Source organism: Brachypodium distachyon, chromosome 3, assembly GCF_000005505.3.
Source record: "Brachypodium distachyon strain Bd21 chromosome 3, Brachypodium_distachyon_v3.0, whole genome shotgun sequence".
Lineage (NCBI taxonomy): Eukaryota > Viridiplantae > Streptophyta > Magnoliopsida > Poales > Poaceae > Brachypodium > Brachypodium distachyon.
Genome location: NC_016133.3, coordinates 6,733,716 through 6,754,266, shown reverse-complemented (window position 1 = coordinate 6,754,266; position 20,551 = coordinate 6,733,716). Strand labels below are relative to the sequence as shown.

The following is a 20,551-nucleotide window of genomic DNA, read 5'->3' as shown; positions in this document are numbered from 1 at the left end:
AATTCAAACAACACTCGATGTTTTCAAGTTTTCTGGAGATTCCACCGTTGGATCGCGTCGAAAGTTTACCCTGTGGTAGTAGACAAAATTCCGCACAATCTCACCGAAGGGATCGTCGAAATAATGATTGGATCAATATGAAACATGCGAACAAGTCAGACATTCGTGCTGTGATGAACGGCCGCGAGGAATCCGAACAACACTTGGTGTTTTGGAGTTTGCCGAAGATTTCACCGTCGGATCGAGACGAAATTTCACACCGTCATAGTAGACACAATTTCGCACAATCTCACCGATGGGATTGTCGAAATAATACTTTAGGCTGCAGATACTTTGCGAGAGGAAGGAGGCAAGAGAAAGAAAAAGATTAGGCAAAAGGAAGTAGAAGAATAAACGTGAAAAGACCATCCTACCCTTCTAAGTTTGGGGGGGGGGGGGGGAGGTTGTATTGAATTAGACCTCTTACAACATTTGAATACTTACAACTTTACTGAACTATATATCAGTTCTGAAGTTTATAAATACTAGCGTGACAAGAGGATGGAGATGGTTGGACGTAGATAGTTTGATAAAAAAAAACTGAAAAACGTGAATGAGATTTACGAAAATTATAGACTTGCGAACAGATAACCTCTTTAAAGATTTTACACATATTCTCTCTGTTCCTGAATACTAACACCAAAACCACAGCAAATATTTATGAGTTTGTAATCCAGATTGGATGTCTGTGTGCGAATTTCATCGCATGGCATCGTACCCTTTGCACATGGAGGTGATCCACTGCAAAGAAGGTTTTTAAACCTTAGCAGTAGCCTATGGATCCTAGCTGCCCTCCGTACTCCTAGCATGCATGCTAGCAGCTACTACCTATGCAGAGTTTCTGGGCCCTCACTAGCCTAGGACTATGTAGTGATACACGTCGCTTAAATTATTGCTTCTCCGTACACTACACTAGCCACTGCATCCTTCTTCTGTAACTTCGAGCAAAAACGGCACCATAATTTCGAATCAACTTACCATGCTACGGAGTAGTACTCTGTTCTTGATTTGATATCAAAATCAAGGCTGACAATAACTTGGAATGAATCAAGAAGCACAGATGCATATTACCAGCAACTATTCTCACAAAACAAGTCTATGCACGCATGAAGCAGAGTAAAGCTAATATGCAGTCTGATAACAGATAAACCAGCAACTATTATCAATGCAAGCTTGTGCGCCACAGTTGTCCAATCAATGCAAGCACAGCAAAGTTCCTTGGTATGTGACAAAAAGGGGCGGAGGGAGAGTAATAACAAGCATATGTTTTCACATGCTAGCGGCAATAGAGATCAAATGGAGTAGTTTTTCTTGCAAAAAGGTAAAATAGAGATCAATACTTTGCAAGGATTAAAGAAGAGACTAGTCTGTATGCAGGATTGGTTCCCTTTATATCTCTGTTGTTGTCTAATTTTCTTCTAATTAACTGGACACCCTCTCTTCAGACTTATTAAGACAAGTTGCCTATGTTTCAAACAAATTTTGTACTAGTACAAACATGACCGCTGGGACAGTAATCATGACCCAATGACCCAATCAATCCACCCGAGTCCAGAGGTGCTGTTCAGCACATGTAACAAACTGAACTATACTACTGCATGGGGAAAAACCATACATATCCCTAAACTCAGCACAAAATATCACTTTTGAGAAAAATCCTCAATTAACTTCATACAAAACACACCCATGTGCACTGATAATAATTGAGTTGGCATTATACTATCAACTGTCGAACAACTAAACTTAGCACTGCATATACATGTCCAGCAGTTAATATCTCAGTTAACTTGGGGTCACGCAGAACAAACTGCAAGTTCACAGCCGCTCAGTATACGAACATTTCCGAAACCAGTACAAGCCAAGGCCACCAAGCAAAAGGTATGTGAATTTTGCAAGAATAAGAATCAACAAGTGTCTCGTGCTGCAAGAATCCAATAAGGTGTGGAAAGCAAGGCATTGAACAGATGCAGGTACGTGAGGCAAAGGCTGTATACAAACTAGTGAAGTCTCAATTCAAACATATGAAGCTACATAGCTACTCCAACCTATGACAAGAGAACAGCCAACATACTAGCTTCGAGTCTCAGCTCAGATCAGCTCCACATGAAAGATCAAGTAACAGCAGAGCCATGCCTAAAAGAATCAGACTTCTCAATTTGATACACAAGCTATTTGATTATATACAGTCTATACAGGGTGAAATTCCAGAAGAATCAGAAATACTACCTCTAATCTTTGATAAATGCCAAGGAATTTTTGGCATGGTGGTGGTGGAGGGTGTTTATGAGAGTTTATTATCAGAGGTAGGAGTATTATTTGTACTATGCTAGAGAAGCCTAAGAATTCTGAGGGTGCAGCTCCAAGAAAGAATACTATGCTACATGCCTAAGAATATTAAGGCAGTGAAGGGCACCACACCACCAGAAATATTTAACTCATTCTAACTGGAATGAACATGAGCAGCATTACTTCCGTCTTCTGTCAACACAGGCACATTAACAGCTGTTTGCTCTCTAGATGGAACATTTAGCCAATCCTTCATAGAGTCATAAACAGTAAACCCTATGGCTACAGATGGGACAACCTGTACAAAAGAGAATTCAAGAAAATGAATACTGACCTTGAACGTAAACTGGACCTTATTAACATAAAAAGAAGATGTATGTGATATATGGTTATGCATAACAAGGATGTATCAGATGCTCCTGCAAAGTTCTCAAATCACCTCACAAAAAAGATACGATATATGTCTATCACACAGCAAAAGTTAAATCCAAAAGACAAATCCAGTGCTGATACTGATAACGGGACACATTGTTAATTAGTTACTATTCGTAGCGATTTGAAATTTATGACATGGTAGAGTCATGTTATATCTATGTGATAAGTTTTGCTAGGAATTTAAAGGTGGGAGCACTGGATACACCCTCTATGAATAACTATGGCAATCAACACATATTCCATATGGCACTTCATACCTACAGTATAACACAGGATAAGAAATTACATTGAAGTGTTCAATTAAAAAACTTAAGCATGATATTGTAAAAGGAGCAACAATAATTCAAATATTCCAAGTCCCAAGTCCCACATTATTTCAACCAGATAATTATGAATTAATTAAAATAACAACATATATGCAAAAATAAACCAAAGACTTGGAGATTTTCAATGACAATCCACTCAAGAAGTTATGGGACAGCTTTTTTAAAAGAAAATTCTATTAAAAGTTCTACATTCATGACAAACATGACTTGCAGTGTTCCAAAAGCCCCTGTATGCTGGGCATGTGTCCAAGCTGTTGGTGGCAAAGAAAATGTCTTCTCAACTAAGAATAAATTATTAGTGGTACGAGTATATCACCTTCAAATAGTTGATAGATAGTCCCGAAAACAGTTGCTGCCAACCTTGATGTTTCGCTATCATAACAAGGCTTCCAAATGTTCCTTTCCCCTTTGCAAGGTTGGATGACGAGAAAGCCTGAACCTAAAACGGTTGCATACAAAATCATTCTTTACACCGATGCAAAATAATATACAACCACAAACAAAGGTAACTATACCTGCATTTGCCGCCTTACAACGTCAAGGGGATATGTTATTGTCTGTCCTAACAAACCAGCAACTGATCCACAAGCAAGTTTAGTTGTGATATCTTTTCTGTGCTCTTCAGGAACATGAGTCTTCATCTTCTCATAAAAATAGAATTTAAGCCCAGAATAGGGGAAGATTCCGTATAATGATGGAGCTGCAGAAAAAGGGTAGTAAGCAACAATATTAAATGTTGCCCTTGAGTAAAATGTGAAATTCAAAATAGCATACCCATGCCACGGTATAGGCCTTTCAAGCCATTCTGTTTGTATATTGTTTTCACACAGTCAAGAATCCCTTTATAAACCTGTTCAGAGGGCTTGGACTCTATTAAGCTGAGATTCACAGCACCTTTGATCTGCAGGGGATTATTAATAAAATAAAGTATTGAGTTGAATAGTACCACACCATAATTGGAAGAAATGAGTTAAGGATGCAAGGAGTAAAGCCAACCTGATAAGCTAACTTTGTGCGAACTAGATCAAGCGGATATGTGCATATGACTGCTGTTCCTCCAGCTATCGATCCGGCCACTAGATCAAGAATAGGCCCTTGTTCAACATTAGGGAAAGCAAGAATGATCCATCGTCGATACTCTTCATAGGCCATATAATGCAAAGCTGCATAAGGAACAATCCTAGCAACACTGGCACCGTTTCCCCTTATGAAAGGAAATTCAAAAGTCAAGCTTATGTTTGCAACAATGTAAGTATGTGTCACTAGGAATATTTATTATTAAAACTACGAAGAGACATACCTGTAAAACCCTAAAGGGCCTTCTGTTCGATAGATTGTCCGAGAGGATCCGACCAACCCAGAACCATGGAACTCTGCTCTTCTTGTCTGGTAAAGCCCAAAAGAAATTGCAAAAACCCAAGCATAAAGTAAGTGCCATACAGAGATGCAGGGATATTGTTCTGTACAAGCATAAATTTCAAAGTAGTGACAAACTAACAACAAAGTTGTTGGGATTGAGATCCTGATTATTTTACTGTACTCTGTATTTGATCTATGACCAGTTTAAGTAGTAGAAGCATAAAAGAAAATGGGATATGCTCCTATTTGTAAACTAAAGCACCATGAACAGACAAACAGATCTGCTTCTTTATATATAAGAACTCAAACTTGTAAATGCAACATTCTTCAGTTACACATCACATAGTTTAGAACTATTATAGTTTTGCTAATATTGTGAAGCAAGGAACCTAAGTTGGAATAATTTTTGCTGCGAGTAAAAATTCCTACGGGGTTCCATTTTGTATAGAATTGATCTAAGATTCTTGTCCCCCTCTTAATCACAACCATGAACTCCAACCCTCTTCATCCAAGATTCCAAGGTTATTTGAAAAGTAGAATTCGAGCCGGTAACTATACTAGCAGTAAGATATGTTCACATCAGGGTTACATATGTTTGCTATATCATGGGTGGTTGTAACCATGGTTTTCGCCTGGTTTTCTGTTAATTAACTGGGCAGTTCTCTTTGGATTAATTGATTCCCGGACTCCAGTTCAAAAAATATTTAAGCTAAGAGACTTCTTTCTTTCCTTTAAAATAACTTCCTAGACCATGTTTTTCTTAATCATTACTCATAATCAATGAGTATTCGACTCCTTGACGAAAAATATTAGTACACGACTTCCAAGGAACTTTATCTGAAAAGAGATATTTCAATTCACTATTTGTCATCGTGTTATCTTAGTTTTCATTATAATACTCAACAAGACTGTCAGAAAATAGCATTATTAGGGATTGTGGTCAAGCAGTAGATCAGCTAAGAAAGAATCCCTGGAGAGGACACCAGCTCTTCAAAACCTCGAATCTCGGTTGCATCAAGAATCTTCAATTTTTCCTTTTTCTAACACTGCATTCTTCATAGAGCTTTCAACATAATGACCCTTCAAGCATGAACCTAACTGAGCTCACGGTTCAACTAAGTTCACATACAACTTATGCGTGCCTAGTATAATGCACCAAACACTAATTTCAAACTTCATGATATTTATCCATAACTATTTCAACTCATAAAGTTACCAAACTGCATTATTACCGAAAAGAACCCACCACGAGTTGCAAAGAACCATGCCAGATTCCTGCACATATTCCGTAACACTGCTGAGCACCTAAGGATTCTTCCCAAGTTTAATCTTTCATACTCAAGACAGAATGCACTGCTACTGTTCTAGATGATCTTAGAGTTCGATCATGATTCAGGAACCCTCGCGGTATTTAAGAATGGCATGCCCTAGTAAAAGCAGCATATGTACCCTGGGACAAAAGAACCCACCGTCCAAGATTCCTAGACAATACCAGCCTCAGAAAATCGCATCTAAAGGGTAGCAATAATACTGCAGAAACATTCGGCAACAACATACTAGCACACAGTATTCCCCATCCTGACAGAACGAAATCACGACTCGGAATTGATTTTCGCGTGGAGGTGAAAAAGATCGGTGGTACGTGCCTGGAGGAGGATCTTGACGCGCTCGAGCGGCGCGACGGCGGTCTTGGCGACGCCACCGGCGACCCCGCCGGCGATGAGCTCGCGCACGGCGAGCGGCAGCGCGCCCCCGCCGCCGCCGCCGCCGCTCTCCGCCGCCTCCATCGCGCCCCCGCCGCCTGGGAACCGTCCGCTCCCTCCCCGCTGTAGCGAAGGCGGGAGTGGAGGAAGCCCCCAGAGCCGCGCGTGCGTGTGAGTTTGGCGGAAGCGGAGGAGGCGAGGAAGGGAGGAAGGACGCCAACTCTTCGCCAAGGCGGAGAGAGAGAGAGACGAAGGGAATTTGTTCGCTCCGTGTGCACGGGCGCCGTGGGCCCATTTGTAAGTGGGCTTCGTAGAGCACGTGGAAAGTGATTATAAAGAACAGAAGAGGAATCTGGTAATTGGTGGCAGCTTTTTTTTTTTTTGAGGGAAGTAATTGGTGGCAGCTGGTGGGCGCGGCCGCGCGAAACTGCCCGTCGGTCACATGTGGAATGTTTTCAGCATGCACAAGTGCGCGCTTGGCCCTTGCGACATGTTTATGCGCAAGTGTGCTTGGTAGTAATTACCCAATTGTTTATGCGCAAGTGTTTATGTAAACAAGATGTATGTAACCCAAGGAATCTTTGTAAAATTGGCGGTGTGAGGCATCTTCGCTCGCAAGCAAGCCAGCCCATGAACTTGATTTTAGACGGGATTCTAGACTTCTAGTATGCCAGATCAACTTATCTGACACCACGCATGTTATTGCTTAGCAAACATGGTTACACTTCCGGAATGACATGGAGGAACGACGAGGCTTGTGGAGTCTCGTCGCTTCAAAAAAATTGAAAACACTTCTCGAGTTCCCGATCACTTCTAGTCCTATAGAGAAACTATGCATATATTTTGTGTCTCTATCACTGATTTTTTTCACATACTAGTTTTCTATCATTCCCGTTTAACTGACGAAGCAGCACAATATATATGGTGGCGAAATGCAATATCCAACGTCTTGATGAGATTCATTACTCAATATCATTGAGTACTGGACGATCTGGCGGAGCATGTCCTTGGTCACATGCAAGTAGAATTGAGCATGCACTCTTCCACGGTGAACCAAAAATATATATCGAACTAACATGCATCCTTTCACAGTGACCCAACAATGTCAACGAGGGTTCTGAAATAACCTCGTTAATTACCAGTAAGGGCCGGCGGTCTCTTTGATTCAAAAGATTACTGAATTTTCAATCTTTTTTAATTACTTCTTGACTCGTCGAATTAGCATCTTGGGTTGCACCAACAAAGAACTTATGTTACATATATTTCCTGTTTTAAATTCTCGTAGCAAACAATGAATTGACAATGACATTTAATTCCTACTATGATTTCCTATTAATTTTGAGAATCCCCTTTTAAAATGGCACCGTAAGGATCATCCTCCTGACCTTACCATCAGATATTTCCTTGTCATATGCATCACTTCTCAGTCAGTAGAATCAGAGATTTTTGGTCTGTACAATCTGAAACCGTGATTTTCTGCTGATAGCTTTTTTGTCGGAGTATGATATAGAAACCAAAAAGAACTGTAGAGTGTTTTTGTAGGCCGAGAAGCTAAAGCCGGAAAAAACTGGCCCAAATCTCGTGTAGAATCTGTGCAAGCTTGAAAACGCAAAAGCAGATAAATGTTCTCACAGGGTAGTGCTCTTCCTATGCGAACTGTGCACAATTAAGCAACATCAGCCTTGTCCATAGCTACGCATGGCCCTTCTCTACGCGAAGTATTTGTCGGCGACGGAGTAGGAGATGTGGAGATGTTGAGGGTGTCACCGGTGGCGGCAGAGGAGAGGTTGTCGGTGTCGAGACGACATCATCGCTGCTGCCACCCTGACGACGTGGCTTGATGCTGCCGCCACTGCCGCCTCCGCGCCAGTGCGCCATGCCGAGCCATGAACCTGATTTTAGGTGGGATTCTAATATATATGCCAGATCAACTTATCTTCTGGGGCTCGCGGCCACCACGCATGCTATTGCTTAGCAAAAATGATTGCACTACCGTGATGATATCTAGGAATAACGATGCTTCTCGAGTGTCCTCGCTTCAAAAATGATGAAAACACTTCTTGAGTTCCCGATGACTCCTAGTCCTATTTAGAACTATGCATATATTTTGTGCGTCTAATTAACACTGAATTTTCCACGTGCTAGTTCTCATCAGTCCTATTTTACCTGACGAAGTAGCACAATATATACGGTGCCGAAATGCAATATCCAACATCTTGATTAGGTTCATTGCTCCATATCACTGACGCTTGGACGATCTGACCGAGCATGCCCTTGGTCACATGCAGGTAGCATTCAGCATACACTCTTCAGCAGTGAGCCAAACAAACTAACATGCACTCTAACGCAGTGACCCAACAATGTCAAAGAGGGTTCTGAAATAACCTCAATAATTACCCGTAAGGGCCTGTCTGGTTGATTTAAAAGATTATGTAGACTTTTCAACCTTTTTTAAAAAAAAATATTCTATAAATTAGCTTGTTTGATTTGCCGGATTAGAATCTTGGGTTGCACCAACACAGAATTTATGTTACATATATTTCGTGTTTTAAATTCTGCTAGCAAACAATAATTGACCGTGATGTTTAGTTCCTACTATATTTTTCCTATTAATTTTGAGAATCCCCTATCAAAGTAGTCCTGGCTGGATCATCCTCCTGACATTAGCATCAGGAATAGCACAAAGGTTAAATATTTCCTTGTCATATGCATCACTTCTCAGTCTGTATAATCAGAGCTTTTTGGTCTGTACAATCGTGAAGCCGTGATGTTCTGCTGATATCCTTTTTGTCGGAGTATGATATAGAAGATCTCGCAGATTGACATCTCTCAAGGTCTCACCGTGCAACATATTCTTGAATTTCTCTCCCTTGGAATCGACTCGCCCAGATTCAGCTTACCGAGGAATCCCCGGATGGCATCGCTTGGAAATTCTTAAATTCTGGCGCCTAAACACCGCAGCATTGGCTTACCGGGTCCAATTAGAGGGGCTCACACGGACTCAAATGAAGCCGGTGATTTATTGGGCGCCTCCGAAGTGCAAACTTTTTGCATGGCTCATTATCAACAACAGGGTGTGGACAGCGGATCGCCTTGAAAAAAGAGGTTGACCCAACTTTGGGCTCTGCTCGTTGTGCAAAAGAGAGGCTGAGACCGCTGGTCACATGCTATTTCGTTGTAGATTCTTGACCCGTATTTGGAACATGATCAAAGATTGGATGGGGTTGACGGAGATCGAGCCAAGTGACTTGGGCGCATGTGCGGTCGGTTGAGCTGTGGTGGATAAGCATCATCCTTGCTCGTGCCCATCAAAAGAAGGCCATCGCATCGCTAGTCATGCTCGTCGCTTGGGAGCTTTGGAAAGAAAGAAATGCGAGAGTTTTCCGAAATGTGGCAACCATGCCAACGATTATCATGGACAAAATCAAAATAGAGGTAGCAAAGTAGGCGACTACGGGCACTCATCATTTGGGTAGTGTAATGCCCGGAGGTTAGGCTCTTTTCATCGTGCGCCGCTTTGCGGCTTTGTAAATTAATACCAAATTCTATAAAGGTTCCTCTTAATTAATGAGATGAGCCAATGTTTCAAAAAAAAAGAAAAGAAAAGAAAAGATATAGAAACCAAAACTAGAGTGTTTTTTTAGGAAGAGAAGCTAAAGCCGGAAAAAAAATCTGGCCCAAATCTCCTGTAGCCGTGAAAATGCAAAAGTAGATAAATGTTCATCACAGGGTAATGCTCTTCCTATGCGAACTGTGCACAATTAAGCAACGGCAGTCGTGTCCTCAGCCACGCATGGCCCTTCTCTATAGTCTCTCCCGGCGAGGGAGTAGGAGTTGAGTAGATGTTGGGGGTGTCGGCGGAGGAGAGGTTGTCGGCGCGAAGACGGCATGGTCGACGCTGCCGCCCTAACGATGTGGCTCGATACTACCGTCGCCTCCGTCTCCGCGCCACGCCGGGCAATGAACATGATTTAGGTGGGATTTTAGTATGCCAGATCAACTTATCTTCAGGGGCTCGCAGCCACATATTTTTTGTCGAAATATTACATGTATCTAGACACTTTTTAGGAATAGATACATCTCAAATTTGAGACAAGAATTATGGAAAGGAGGGAGTAAGAAATATGGTTACACTATCCGTGTTAATATCTAGGAATAACAAGGCTTCTCGTGTCTTCTCGCTTCAAACAAAATGGAAACACTTCTCGAGTTCCCGATGACTCCTAGTCCCATTGAGAACTATGCATATATTTTGTGTGTATCACTGAATTTTTCACGTGCTAGTTCTCTATCAGTGCCATTTTACTTGACGAAGTAGCACAATATATATGGTGCCGAAACGCAATATCCAACCTACTGATTAGGTTCATTACTCCATACTCCCTCCACCTACTGATTAGGTTCATTACTTCATACTCCCTCCGTTTCATAATATCAGGCACGCATACATTTTAAGATTTTGCTTTGACCACCAATTAGACTAACAAAATGTGAATTATGTATTATAAAAATTATACCATCGGAAATTTCTTTCAGATATGAATCTAGTAGTATAATCTTTATAACACATAATTCACATTTTGTTAGTCTAACTGATGGTCAAAGTTGGACCTCAAAATACGTGGGCGTCTTATATTATGGATCGGAGGGAGTATATAGTAGGAACTATTGTAGTTCCTACTAAATATAATAGTTCCTACTAAATATTTCCTTTAGTTTTGAGAATCCCCTGTCAAAGTGGCCCCGGAAGGATCATCCTCCCGACCTTATCATTAGGATAGCACAAAGGTTAAATATTTCTTTGTCATATGCATCACTTCTCAGTCTGTAGGACCAGAGTTTTTTTGTCTGTAGAATCACAAAAAAGTGATGTTCTGCTGATAGTTGTTTCCCAACTGATTGGGCTGTGTGTTTAGTCTACTGCCCCGGTCCGGGGTGGAAAAATCATGCTGGACTAAGTTTAGTCTAATGCACCAGTCCGGGGTGGTTTCCACCGGTCCGGATGGTTTATGTACCGTTCAATCGAGTCGTTTTTCTGTCTTGTTCTGTTTTCCACTTGAAACTTGGGGTATTTCAGCGATTATGCCGTTTTGTTGCCCCGCTGCCCCACGAAATTCCCGGTAATGTTCCACTCGATTCGTCATCTCGGCCGCTGCCGCGCTCTCAGCTGTATCCCTGACGTCGCCACCTCTCTTGTCGCAATGCACCGCCTCTCCTTACTCGCGCGACCTCTCCCCTCTTTCATGGCCTCTGCTGAGCCTCCACCAGCGCTCGCAAGACGAGTTTTTCCTCTCCTTGTGGCTTCCAATCCACCTGTCCGTCTACTCTCATGTTGATTTTAGAAGGCAAACGGGGAAAATCTTTTTAGTGCAATCCCATATGACTACCAAATCAAATGATGAAGGCCGAAAGAGAATAAAATCAGTTTCAGCTTATTACGACTTCAATCCCGAGTGATGCTACCATGCTATTTGCGCCGCATGCTGATATTAGCCTTTTACGCTCTTTGTTGATAGATTTCTTCATTCATCTCGGGACATGACCATCATAAGTGAAACAAAACGTTATGAGTCTGGTAAAAAAGACATGCCACTGCCCATCCCTTCTGCCAACAACCGCCCTGCCATGACTAATCAAGGCATGAACGATATAGAGACGATTGGCATACGTAAGGAGCTCGTTGCTCACTGGCGAGACAACCTTGGAGGTTAGAGATATTATAGATGGCAAAAATCATATAGGGAAGAAAAATAATCTTCTAAATGTTACTTTCTTCAGTAATTTGGGCCACAAACGCAATTGGCAGCCGGTGCAGTTAATATGAAGACTCGCTAGTTTCGTTCTAGCCATAGGAACCACCAAATAGTCGTGGCCAACACACTGAACCTCTCGTGATCAGCTTCGTGAAGAAAGACTGAAAAAAGTTGAGGCCATTCGGTGAGGGACGTAAGAGAGGCATTCAGAGCCAAAGAGAGAAACAACCATAAGAGGCAGAGAGCTTCAGACCAAAACTAGGTGGAGAAGGTACACGCAGAGAACATGTGGAGAGCCTTATCCGGATGAAAAAGGCACATTGAGAAAGGAGTGTCTATTTCTCGGTCGCCTAAGAAATAGTTATTTCTCAGTCAACAATCGTAACCATTCAATCAAGATTTTCTTATCCATCGGACCTACATTAATCTTATATGAATCTCAATGATTGAATCAAAAGGTTGTTATTATCGACTAAGAAATAGTTATTTCTCAATCGCCTAAAAAATAGCAAAACCGATCGAGAAAACATGTTGGGCTGAATGTCACAGATGGCAAGGTGAACTGCGGAGAGGCATCTTCCCAAGCAAGCAAGCCAGGCCATGAACTTGATTTTAGCTGGGATTTTAGTATGCCAGGTAAATCTGTCTTCAAGGGTAATTGGAGTTATGTGTCGCAGCCATGACACATGCTATTACGTGGCAAATGTGGTTAATTATCCTGGGTAGTACATAGGAATAGGAACAACAAGGCTTTTTGAGTCCACTCGCTTCAAAAAATATGAAAACACTTCTCGAGTTCCCGATGACTCCTAGTCCTATTGAGAACTGTGCATGTATGTTGTGTGTGTGTGACATTGAATTTTCCACGTACTAGTTCTCTATCGGTTCCATTTTACGCAACGAAGTAGCACAATATATATATGGTGTCCGAATGCAATATCCAACGTCTTGATGAGGTTCATTGCTCCATATCATTGAGGACTGGACGATCTGAAAGAGCATGCCCTTAGTCACATGCAAGTAGTATTGAGGAAATTACTTCTCGAACTAACATGCACTCGTCTGCAGTGACCCAACAATGTCAACGAGGGTTCTGAAATAACCTCATCGATTACCAGTGAGGGCCAGTCTCTTTGATTCAAAAGACTATGTAGAATTTTTTATAAAAAAAGTCAAATTTCTTCTATAAAGCTTGTTTGATTCGTAGGATTAGAATCTTGGGTTGCACCAACAAAGAACTTATGTTACTTACTTATATTTCGTGTTTTGAAATTCTTGTAGCAAACAATTAATTGACGATGACGTTTTCCTACTTCTATATTTTTCCTATTAATTTTGAGATTTGAGAATCTCCTATCAAAGTGGCCCTGGAAGGATCATCCTCCTGAACTTAGCATTAGGATAGCACAAAGGCCAAATATTCCCTTGTCATACGCATCACTTCTCAGTCTGTAGAATCAGAGCTTTTTTGTCTGTAGAACTGCGAAACCATGATGTTCTGCTGATAGGATTTTTTCCCAATTGATTGCAACTTTGTGTCATAAACTCATCTCGGACTGCCTGCAAATCGATTGCATTGTGTGTAGCTCACGCAGTAACAATATATGTATGCTCCATATCATACCAATTTCATCGGGTTGAGGGAAATTATCTTATTGTTGGCGAATGAAAGGAATCCCCCTTTAGAGTTTGTACCCTTTAGAGTTTGTAGGGATAGTGCACTTTCAAAAAAAGTTTGTAGGCATAGTGAAATTTCATATCTGTGAGCCAGGATGCAGTTTCAGACTAGGAGGCTAAGGGTATTCGGAATTAGACTTCAGCCGAGTTGGAAATTAATGCTACTGGCACATGGGATGAAGAACTGGTCCGAGACACGCTGCCTGCTGAAGATGCAGATATTGTTCTTAAGATTCCTGTTTACGAGGAGACGGAAGATTTCCCTGCGTGGCATTTTGATACACGAGGGCTTTTTTCAGTGAAATCTGCTTACAAGGTACACTGAGGGAGGATCGGGCGTCTTCTTCTCCGACTGAGGAAGAACGGTGGAAACCAAGGGTTCGGATGGGACTTTGGAGTTTTGACTGTCAGCCAAAAATTCACCATTTCTTGTGGAGGTTCAGCCTGAACTCACATCCTCTCCGTATGAATATGAGTTGCCAGACGAGGAGTAGAGCTAGACACCCGCTGTGCAGTTTGTCATTCTCTATTTGAAGACGGAAATCATCTTTTCTTTAAGTGCAAGCATGTAAAGGTGAGATGGCGGGCATTTCAGCTTGAGGGGCTACGTTGAAAGCTTGACTCATGTGGTTCTTCGATGGAAGTTGTTCAGTGTACCTTGCAGCTACCAAGGGAGGAGGCTGGGCTGGCTGTAGCCTTTTTGTGGTGCTGGTGGTCTGAAAGAAATAAATCAAATCGTGGTGAATCTATGGCATCAGTACAGGAGTTCCAGTTTACTGTACACTTGTACAGCATCATGCGTATGAATGGAGATCTGTTCTCTGGAAGGAAAAGGTGCAGACTGTCCGTTCGTCAGTCTCCTGGAGTCTGCTACCTGAAGATTTTGAAAGTTAGCTGTGATGGGGCCTTTCTCGGCCAACTCGGCCAGCGGAGGTTGGGGATGTATTGCGAGGGATTATCGAGTTAGTTATGTTTCTCGATCGTGTAATAAGTCGGCGCATGTGTTGGCAACAATGGGTTCGCAAAATGTTCAAGCTGAACATCTTGTGTAGCTTGATAATTTCCCCTCTGATGTAACCAGTCTAGCGACCGGCGATTTAGCGTGTCTGCAAGTTAATAGAAATGCTTCTTTTCCTCTAAAAAAAGCACATATGGTAGAAACTAAAAAAAACTGAAGCCGAAAGAACTGGCCCAAAATCTATTGTAGAAGCTGTGAAAACGCAAAAGCAGATACATGTTCATCACAGGGTAGAGCTCTTCCGATGTGAGCTGTGCATGGCCCTTCTGTACGCGAAGTCGCTGCCGGCGAGGGAGTAGGAGATGAGGAGATGTTGGGGGTGTCGCCGGCGGTGGCGGCGAAGGAGAGGTTGTCGGAGCGAGAGACGAAATCGTCAATGCTGCCGCCCTGAAGACGTGGCTCGGTGCTGCCGGCGCCACCCTGACGCTACCCCGCCGCTTCCTCCGCGCCTTGCCGCCGCAGCGTCCTACCGTAGACGGCGCCACCATGCCGCTCTGCTGCCATCTCGGCAAAGCGAAGACACCGCCCTATGCTCCGTCAACGGCGCTGCACAGGACGACGCCGTCGGCCATAGCCTCATGTAGGAATCGGGGGTGTGTTGCCACAAATAAAAGGATATCTCGTCAAATGGTATTCTGGGGTTCTCGTTAGGTGTTTGCAGAATTAGGAGACAACTAAGGGTCGTGCCTTAAGAAATTTACATCTGGAGCCATTTCGCCTTAATTTCAGTTTCGTTTCTGATTCCTCTAAAAAAAAAAGTTTCGGTTCTGATTCATGTAGCAATATGTATGCCAATGTTTTGGTTGTTCAGACAACTCCCTATACGCCTACTATTTTCTGGTTCACCGTTACGCCCCCCCCCCCCCCCCCCCGAAAATTTCTTCTATACAAAATGGAAAGTTAGGAAAATATATATCACATATCTTATAATGTTATTTACCATCTTGAAAAAGTCAACTTAAATGAGGATTTCTAGGGTGTGAAACAAAAGAAAATTTTCATGAAGGGGTGAAATGACCTGTTTTAGCAGTTCTTGGGGGTAAAGTGAACTAGTCCTTTTCGAAGGTGATTAATTTACTTTCCCTTGGCTTTTCCTAAAACCAAAACTTTAGATTGAGCAAATTTCCTAGTAAGAAGAATAAAGATAATAACGTCCACTTAGATAGAAAGGAAAAATTCCAATAGGCCATGGATACCTTGAGTGGCATGTTTACTTTTTGGATGACCAAGTATTTGTTTCCATATTAATTTCCACTAACAATATAACTTGTAATTTCGTATGAAGCTTGGTTGGAGGAAGAGATTGCTGCATCCGTGATGGAACTTGCATCAAGCATGTACCAACATGCATGTTGCAAATTTTCTCATTAAAGTTGGCTAAAATTCCTGCGGATTGTGGATCAATAGAGCTGTATGGATACATAGCAGTACGGGATGATTTGGATCCATTGCGAATTATGTTGTCAACATTAGCAGGGATGATCCCATCATCATGGAAAAGGTGCACACACATACTTATCTGCAATTATTTCAAGTAATAAAGGGCATATAGTATAGAATAGGGCAATGATTGGCTTTTCTTTGCAGAGCCACATAGGGTATCTGTTGACGTGGAAGAGAGAAATGAAAATAAAATGCGTGGGCCTTCCCTCAACTAAGAGATCTCTTAGTTCTTAAGATATTTTTTCGAGCGGTTCTTAGTGCTCAAGATATAGTTCTTTGCTCCATAGTTCACTTCTAAATAAAAATATGGATCAGATTTGTGTATTTGGAAGTTGAGAGTTATTTGTTCAAAAGTGCTCCAATTTCTTGTACACCTAGATGAACTTGTGGTCAAGTTGAGTATCCTCAAAGCCATGTTCAACAATGTACTCCCTCCAATCCGTAATAAATGTCGCTAAAGTTGTACTAAATCAGCGACACTTATTATATGGATCGGAGGGAGCAGGAGTTTCTAGTCCATAAGCTGCCCACCACTCCCCTGCATTTATAGAAAATACAAAGTATCGTGCATCAGCTCATAATTTCAGAAATGCAATATTTAAATATTATATTTGAGAATTGAAATTTGCATTGCTAATTGCTTTTGTGGCAGCCACCTTCCCAAACATGTGCGTTCCTTCTTATACACAATAGGTTTGGGCACTCTTATACTTTGTGCCCATGCAAATTGATATTTTTAGGCATAGGAAGATGCATGAATGATCCCATCACTACAAAACTCGTTTTCTTCTCTGTTTTCATTTCAACAGGCCAGTGTAATTAACTATATTTGGTTTAAAAAAATGAATAAATATCAGTGACCAATTTGCCTCCCTAAAACACTAGTTTGCACTTCGTAGCCATTCAGTTTGATATGTGAAAATGGTTGTGGTCATCAATTGTATAGTATCCCTTTTAAGTAAGTATTGTTACAACTAAACATTATAAGGGGAGTAGATATTACTTGCTTTTATATGGAAAGCTACTAAATAATAGTCACTATTTTGTAGGGTTCTCTCATCAACATGAGTGGCCCTAAGCGAGGAATAGGTTTATGTGCCTCTACTCTAATCGAATATGACATGAAGATCAAGACAGGCGAACGAGAAAAAGATGACCCACAGCTGATTGATGGTCTATCAGCCATAGACTTCATGGAAATGTGGAAGTGTCGTACACTGACAGAACGCATCCATGGCGATTGTGGTGCTGTTGACATAACTGTATTATTCCTTGAGGATGCCATTGAGGCAACTGTAGAAGTTCTCATATCAGAAGTGCAAAGCAGTTTCAATTTGCGTTTCGGTTGTTTTATCAGCAAATTCAATGAAGAAATACGGCTCTTTGATGGCACCATTGATGGTTCACCTGTCTTGAAGAGGCCTGTGGTTGCTGCCGTCATGAATTCTTGGATGAATTTGAAGTTCAAGGTTGGACAGAGTCCTCCAGTTCTGCTGAACATTGTTGTTCCTTCAAGGTGAACAACCATGGGCTAGCTACTCATGAGATAAAGTTTGATTTTGCGTTGATGTTAGTGAAGGTCAGTTGGTCGACTTTGCCCTTGCGCCGCTAGGCTTATTCTGGTTCATCTCAACGTGATATAAGCTTTGTGAAATAATTGTGTCTGTGGTGAGTGGGCCAAGATGTGAAGTTAGGCAGTCTAGAGTCTGTGCATTTGTGGAACAATGAAGCAAACGAACACTGTACGAATAAAATCATTTCTGCCTAAGTTTTAGTGTTGCAAACTTGTGTTGTAATCAAACTGGTGCGAGGAGCAAGTCTTAGTGTGGCACATAAGCACACATCTTACCACTATAAGCAATTAAGCACACATTGTACAATACAAGCCAGCAATTTCCCCGCAAATTAGTACGTTGTTTGATTAAAGCATGACCTAGCTTGTAGAAATGCTTTTGTCAATGAAGCTCTAATGCAGCCTTCATCATATCTAATGTCAGGATAAAACACATCAATCCAAAATATACTGAATCGCAGCAACTTTATTCCATGTCTTGCCTATAACACCCAGTAAATTATAGGCATATAGGAAAATAAATTGCACCAATTTCAGAATCATATAGCTTGAAACAGTGGGAGATCAGAAGTAAAAACACAATCTTTGTGTAAAACATATATCATCAGAACCAGTTTTGGACGGCTGTAGATTTAAACCAAGGGTATAATCAGTAAGACATCCATTTAAGTAAACTATTGGGATGTAACTTCCTTCGGAAAAGCATTTTTCAAGGTTCACAAGTTCAAAAGGTTTAACAGAAAATATATTGGAGGGAATATAACTTCAATGATGAACAGAGCACACATCAAACCTGGCCAGAATATACATATGCATGTGTGCAAGAAGATCAAGCTATAATCTGACACCTTATCACTCAAAATGCTTCAAGCAGTAAACCAAAATAATAACTATCAAGAACCTATCTAGATATAGATAGTTGTGCATGATGATTGAGTGGAAATTCTAAGAAGGTGATATTCTTTTTTGACCGAAAAACTGTAGGAGAGACTCAATATAAATATAAATATATATATATATATATATAAATATATAAAGGAGAACTATTTACAAACACAACAGCAGATTAGGGGGGGTGGGGGGTGGCAGAGAAGGAGAGGAGAAAAAAACTCACGCAGGGAACCGAGGCTAACCCTACAGCTCTGAGCTCTTCTTGCATGATGATTTATATCCCAATAGAGATACTGTTAGAATGGTAGTTAAGCATTGTGTGGTGACTCAAAATCAACTTGATCAAACTACTGCCCTCCAGGAAAACATATTTTTGAAATTGGCTGTTAATGCTAATGAACCTCAAGTTTGTAGTGTCAACACTGGGCAGGTGCAGGTACTCAGGACTCAGGATCCTTAATATCCAAATTCGGAGTCTGATCTTCACCTACGTCGGCTTTAGGGATCCCCCAGTGAGGTTGTCTTTGTCTACTCTGAACCTAAAAGTTCAGGAGATATTGTGGTTAATTCACTCTATAAGTAAATACATATCTTTCTGTTTTTGACACGAGGCAAAAGATTTGCCTATATATTGCCTACGTGCCGTCTATAAGTAAATAAATATCAAAGGATTTTGTTCCATCTTTCATGGGTTCACTGTCAAACTGTTGTGTTGGTGTGGGTGCGATGATGCCGCAGGACGTGCCGCCTCGCAAGTACCTCATGACGATGTCGGTAGGGTTCCCTGCGAAAACCAATGTCGATGCAATAGTTCAAAAGGCAAGATCTAACTGATCAAGAAGTGCATTGTTTCTGAACTTTGATTATATAAAGTCTCTCTGGCAGCAAGCACTAGATCATCACCAAATGACACTACTTTGTACACAACACGACACGATGCAGTTCTCTGGCCACTTCGACGTCTTGTTGTTCTGTTGTTGCGACGGTCACACGACGGAGTGGGGAGAGCTTCCATGGTCGTCCACGTCAGCCAGGAAGCAAACCAAATGGTAATTAAGCATTCATTGGTGAGATTGTGTGAAATTATGTCTACTATGACGGTGTTAAATTTCATCTCGATCCGACGGTGAAATCGCCGGCCAACTCCAAAACACCGACTGTTGTTCGGATTCCTCGCGGCCGTGCGTCACAGCACGAATGTCTTACTTGTTCGCATGTTCCCGCTGATCCAATCATTATTTCGATCCTTTCGGTGAGATTGTGTGGAATTTTGTCTACTACGACAGTGTAAAATTTCGTCGTGATCCAACGGTGGAATCTCCAGAAAAGTTGAAAACACCGAGTGTTGTTTGAATTTCTCGCGACCCTGCGAGACAGCACAAACGTCCAAATTGTTCGCATGTTCCCCGCTGCGTCAAGAAAGATTTCTCCGATCCCTTCGGTGAGAATGTGCGGAATTTTGTGTACCACTACAGTGTGAAATTTCGTCACGATCCAACGGTGGAATCTCCAGAAAATTGCAAAACACCGAGTGCTATTTGGATTTCACACAGCCATGCGGGACAGCACAAACGTCCGACTTGTTCGCATGTTTCCCGCTGGCTCAAGAAGTATTTCGCTGATCCCTTCGATGGGATTGTGCGGAATTGTGTCTACTACAAGCTCGTGAAACTTCGTCACGATCCAACGGTGTAATCTCCGGCAAAATCAAAAACACCTACTGTTGTTCTGAGCGAGTTTAAAAAAGAGAAAAAAATATTAATTAATGTCCATCATACTTTTTTTTATGAAGGGATGCGGAATGATCTGGATCGTCATTGTGTTTTTGTTGGAGGAGAGGGGAGTGTATTGAATCAGAAGTCTATACTGAATGCTCTGATCACTGAACTCTGTTGTGACGACGACGACGACGACGACGACGACTACGAAGATGAATCCGCAGGTACTTGGAAATGACGAAGAACGACGGGCTGGAGATCTCGTGGCCGGAGCTGGACGCCGCCAGAGGGAAGAAAAGGTATGATGCCAGCGTCAAGAGAAACTGCAGA

At 41.7% G+C, this 20,551-nt stretch overlaps 1 protein-coding gene and 1 pseudogene across 4 annotated transcripts; one reads left to right on the top strand and one right to left on the bottom strand.

The window, feature by feature from the left end:
• Positions 1-1,961: 1,961 nt before the first annotated feature.
• LOC100822442 (mitochondrial carrier protein CoAc2) lies at positions 1,962-6,418 on the bottom strand. 4 transcript variants are annotated; one of them, XM_010235755.3, is made up of 7 exons: positions 6,092-6,414; positions 4,387-4,472; positions 4,083-4,290; positions 3,861-3,987; positions 3,602-3,786; positions 3,403-3,519; positions 1,962-2,623 (listed from the first exon to the last, which is right to left on the bottom strand). In XM_010235755.3, exons 1-7 carry the CDS (start codon positions 6,230-6,232, stop codon positions 2,480-2,482), a joined length of 1,008 nt encoding a protein of 335 aa, XP_010234057.1. In that variant the 5' UTR covers positions 6,233-6,414; the 3' UTR covers positions 1,962-2,479. The 4 variants fall into 4 exon arrangements, with proteins under 4 accessions (XP_010234057.1, XP_010234056.1, XP_024318082.1 ...); XM_010235754.3 differs by having other exon boundaries at positions 3,403-3,525; positions 6,092-6,411; XM_024462314.1 differs by lacking the exon at positions 1,962-2,623 and adding an exon at positions 2,785-3,017 and having other exon boundaries at positions 6,092-6,418.
• Positions 6,419-11,349: 4,931 nt separating this feature from the next.
• LOC100822128 lies at positions 11,350-17,651 on the top strand (annotated as a pseudogene).
• The last annotated feature ends 2,900 nt before the right edge of the window (positions 17,652-20,551 follow it).

Bases quoted from the DNA above. Each gene is read 5' to 3' on its own strand.
- LOC100822442 (XM_010235754.3), bottom strand. From the start codon at position 6,232: ATGGAGGCGGCGGAGAGCGGCGGCGGCGGCGGCGGGGGCGCGCTGCCG. The intron at 3,787-3,860 runs GTATGCTATTTT...CTTTTTCTGCAG, and splicing joins AGGCCTATACCGTGGCATGG to CTCCATCATTATACGGAATC. The intron at 3,526-3,601 runs GTATAGTTACCT...CAACCGTTTTAG, and splicing joins TTGTAAGGCGGCAAATGCAG to GTTCAGGCTTTCTCGTCATC.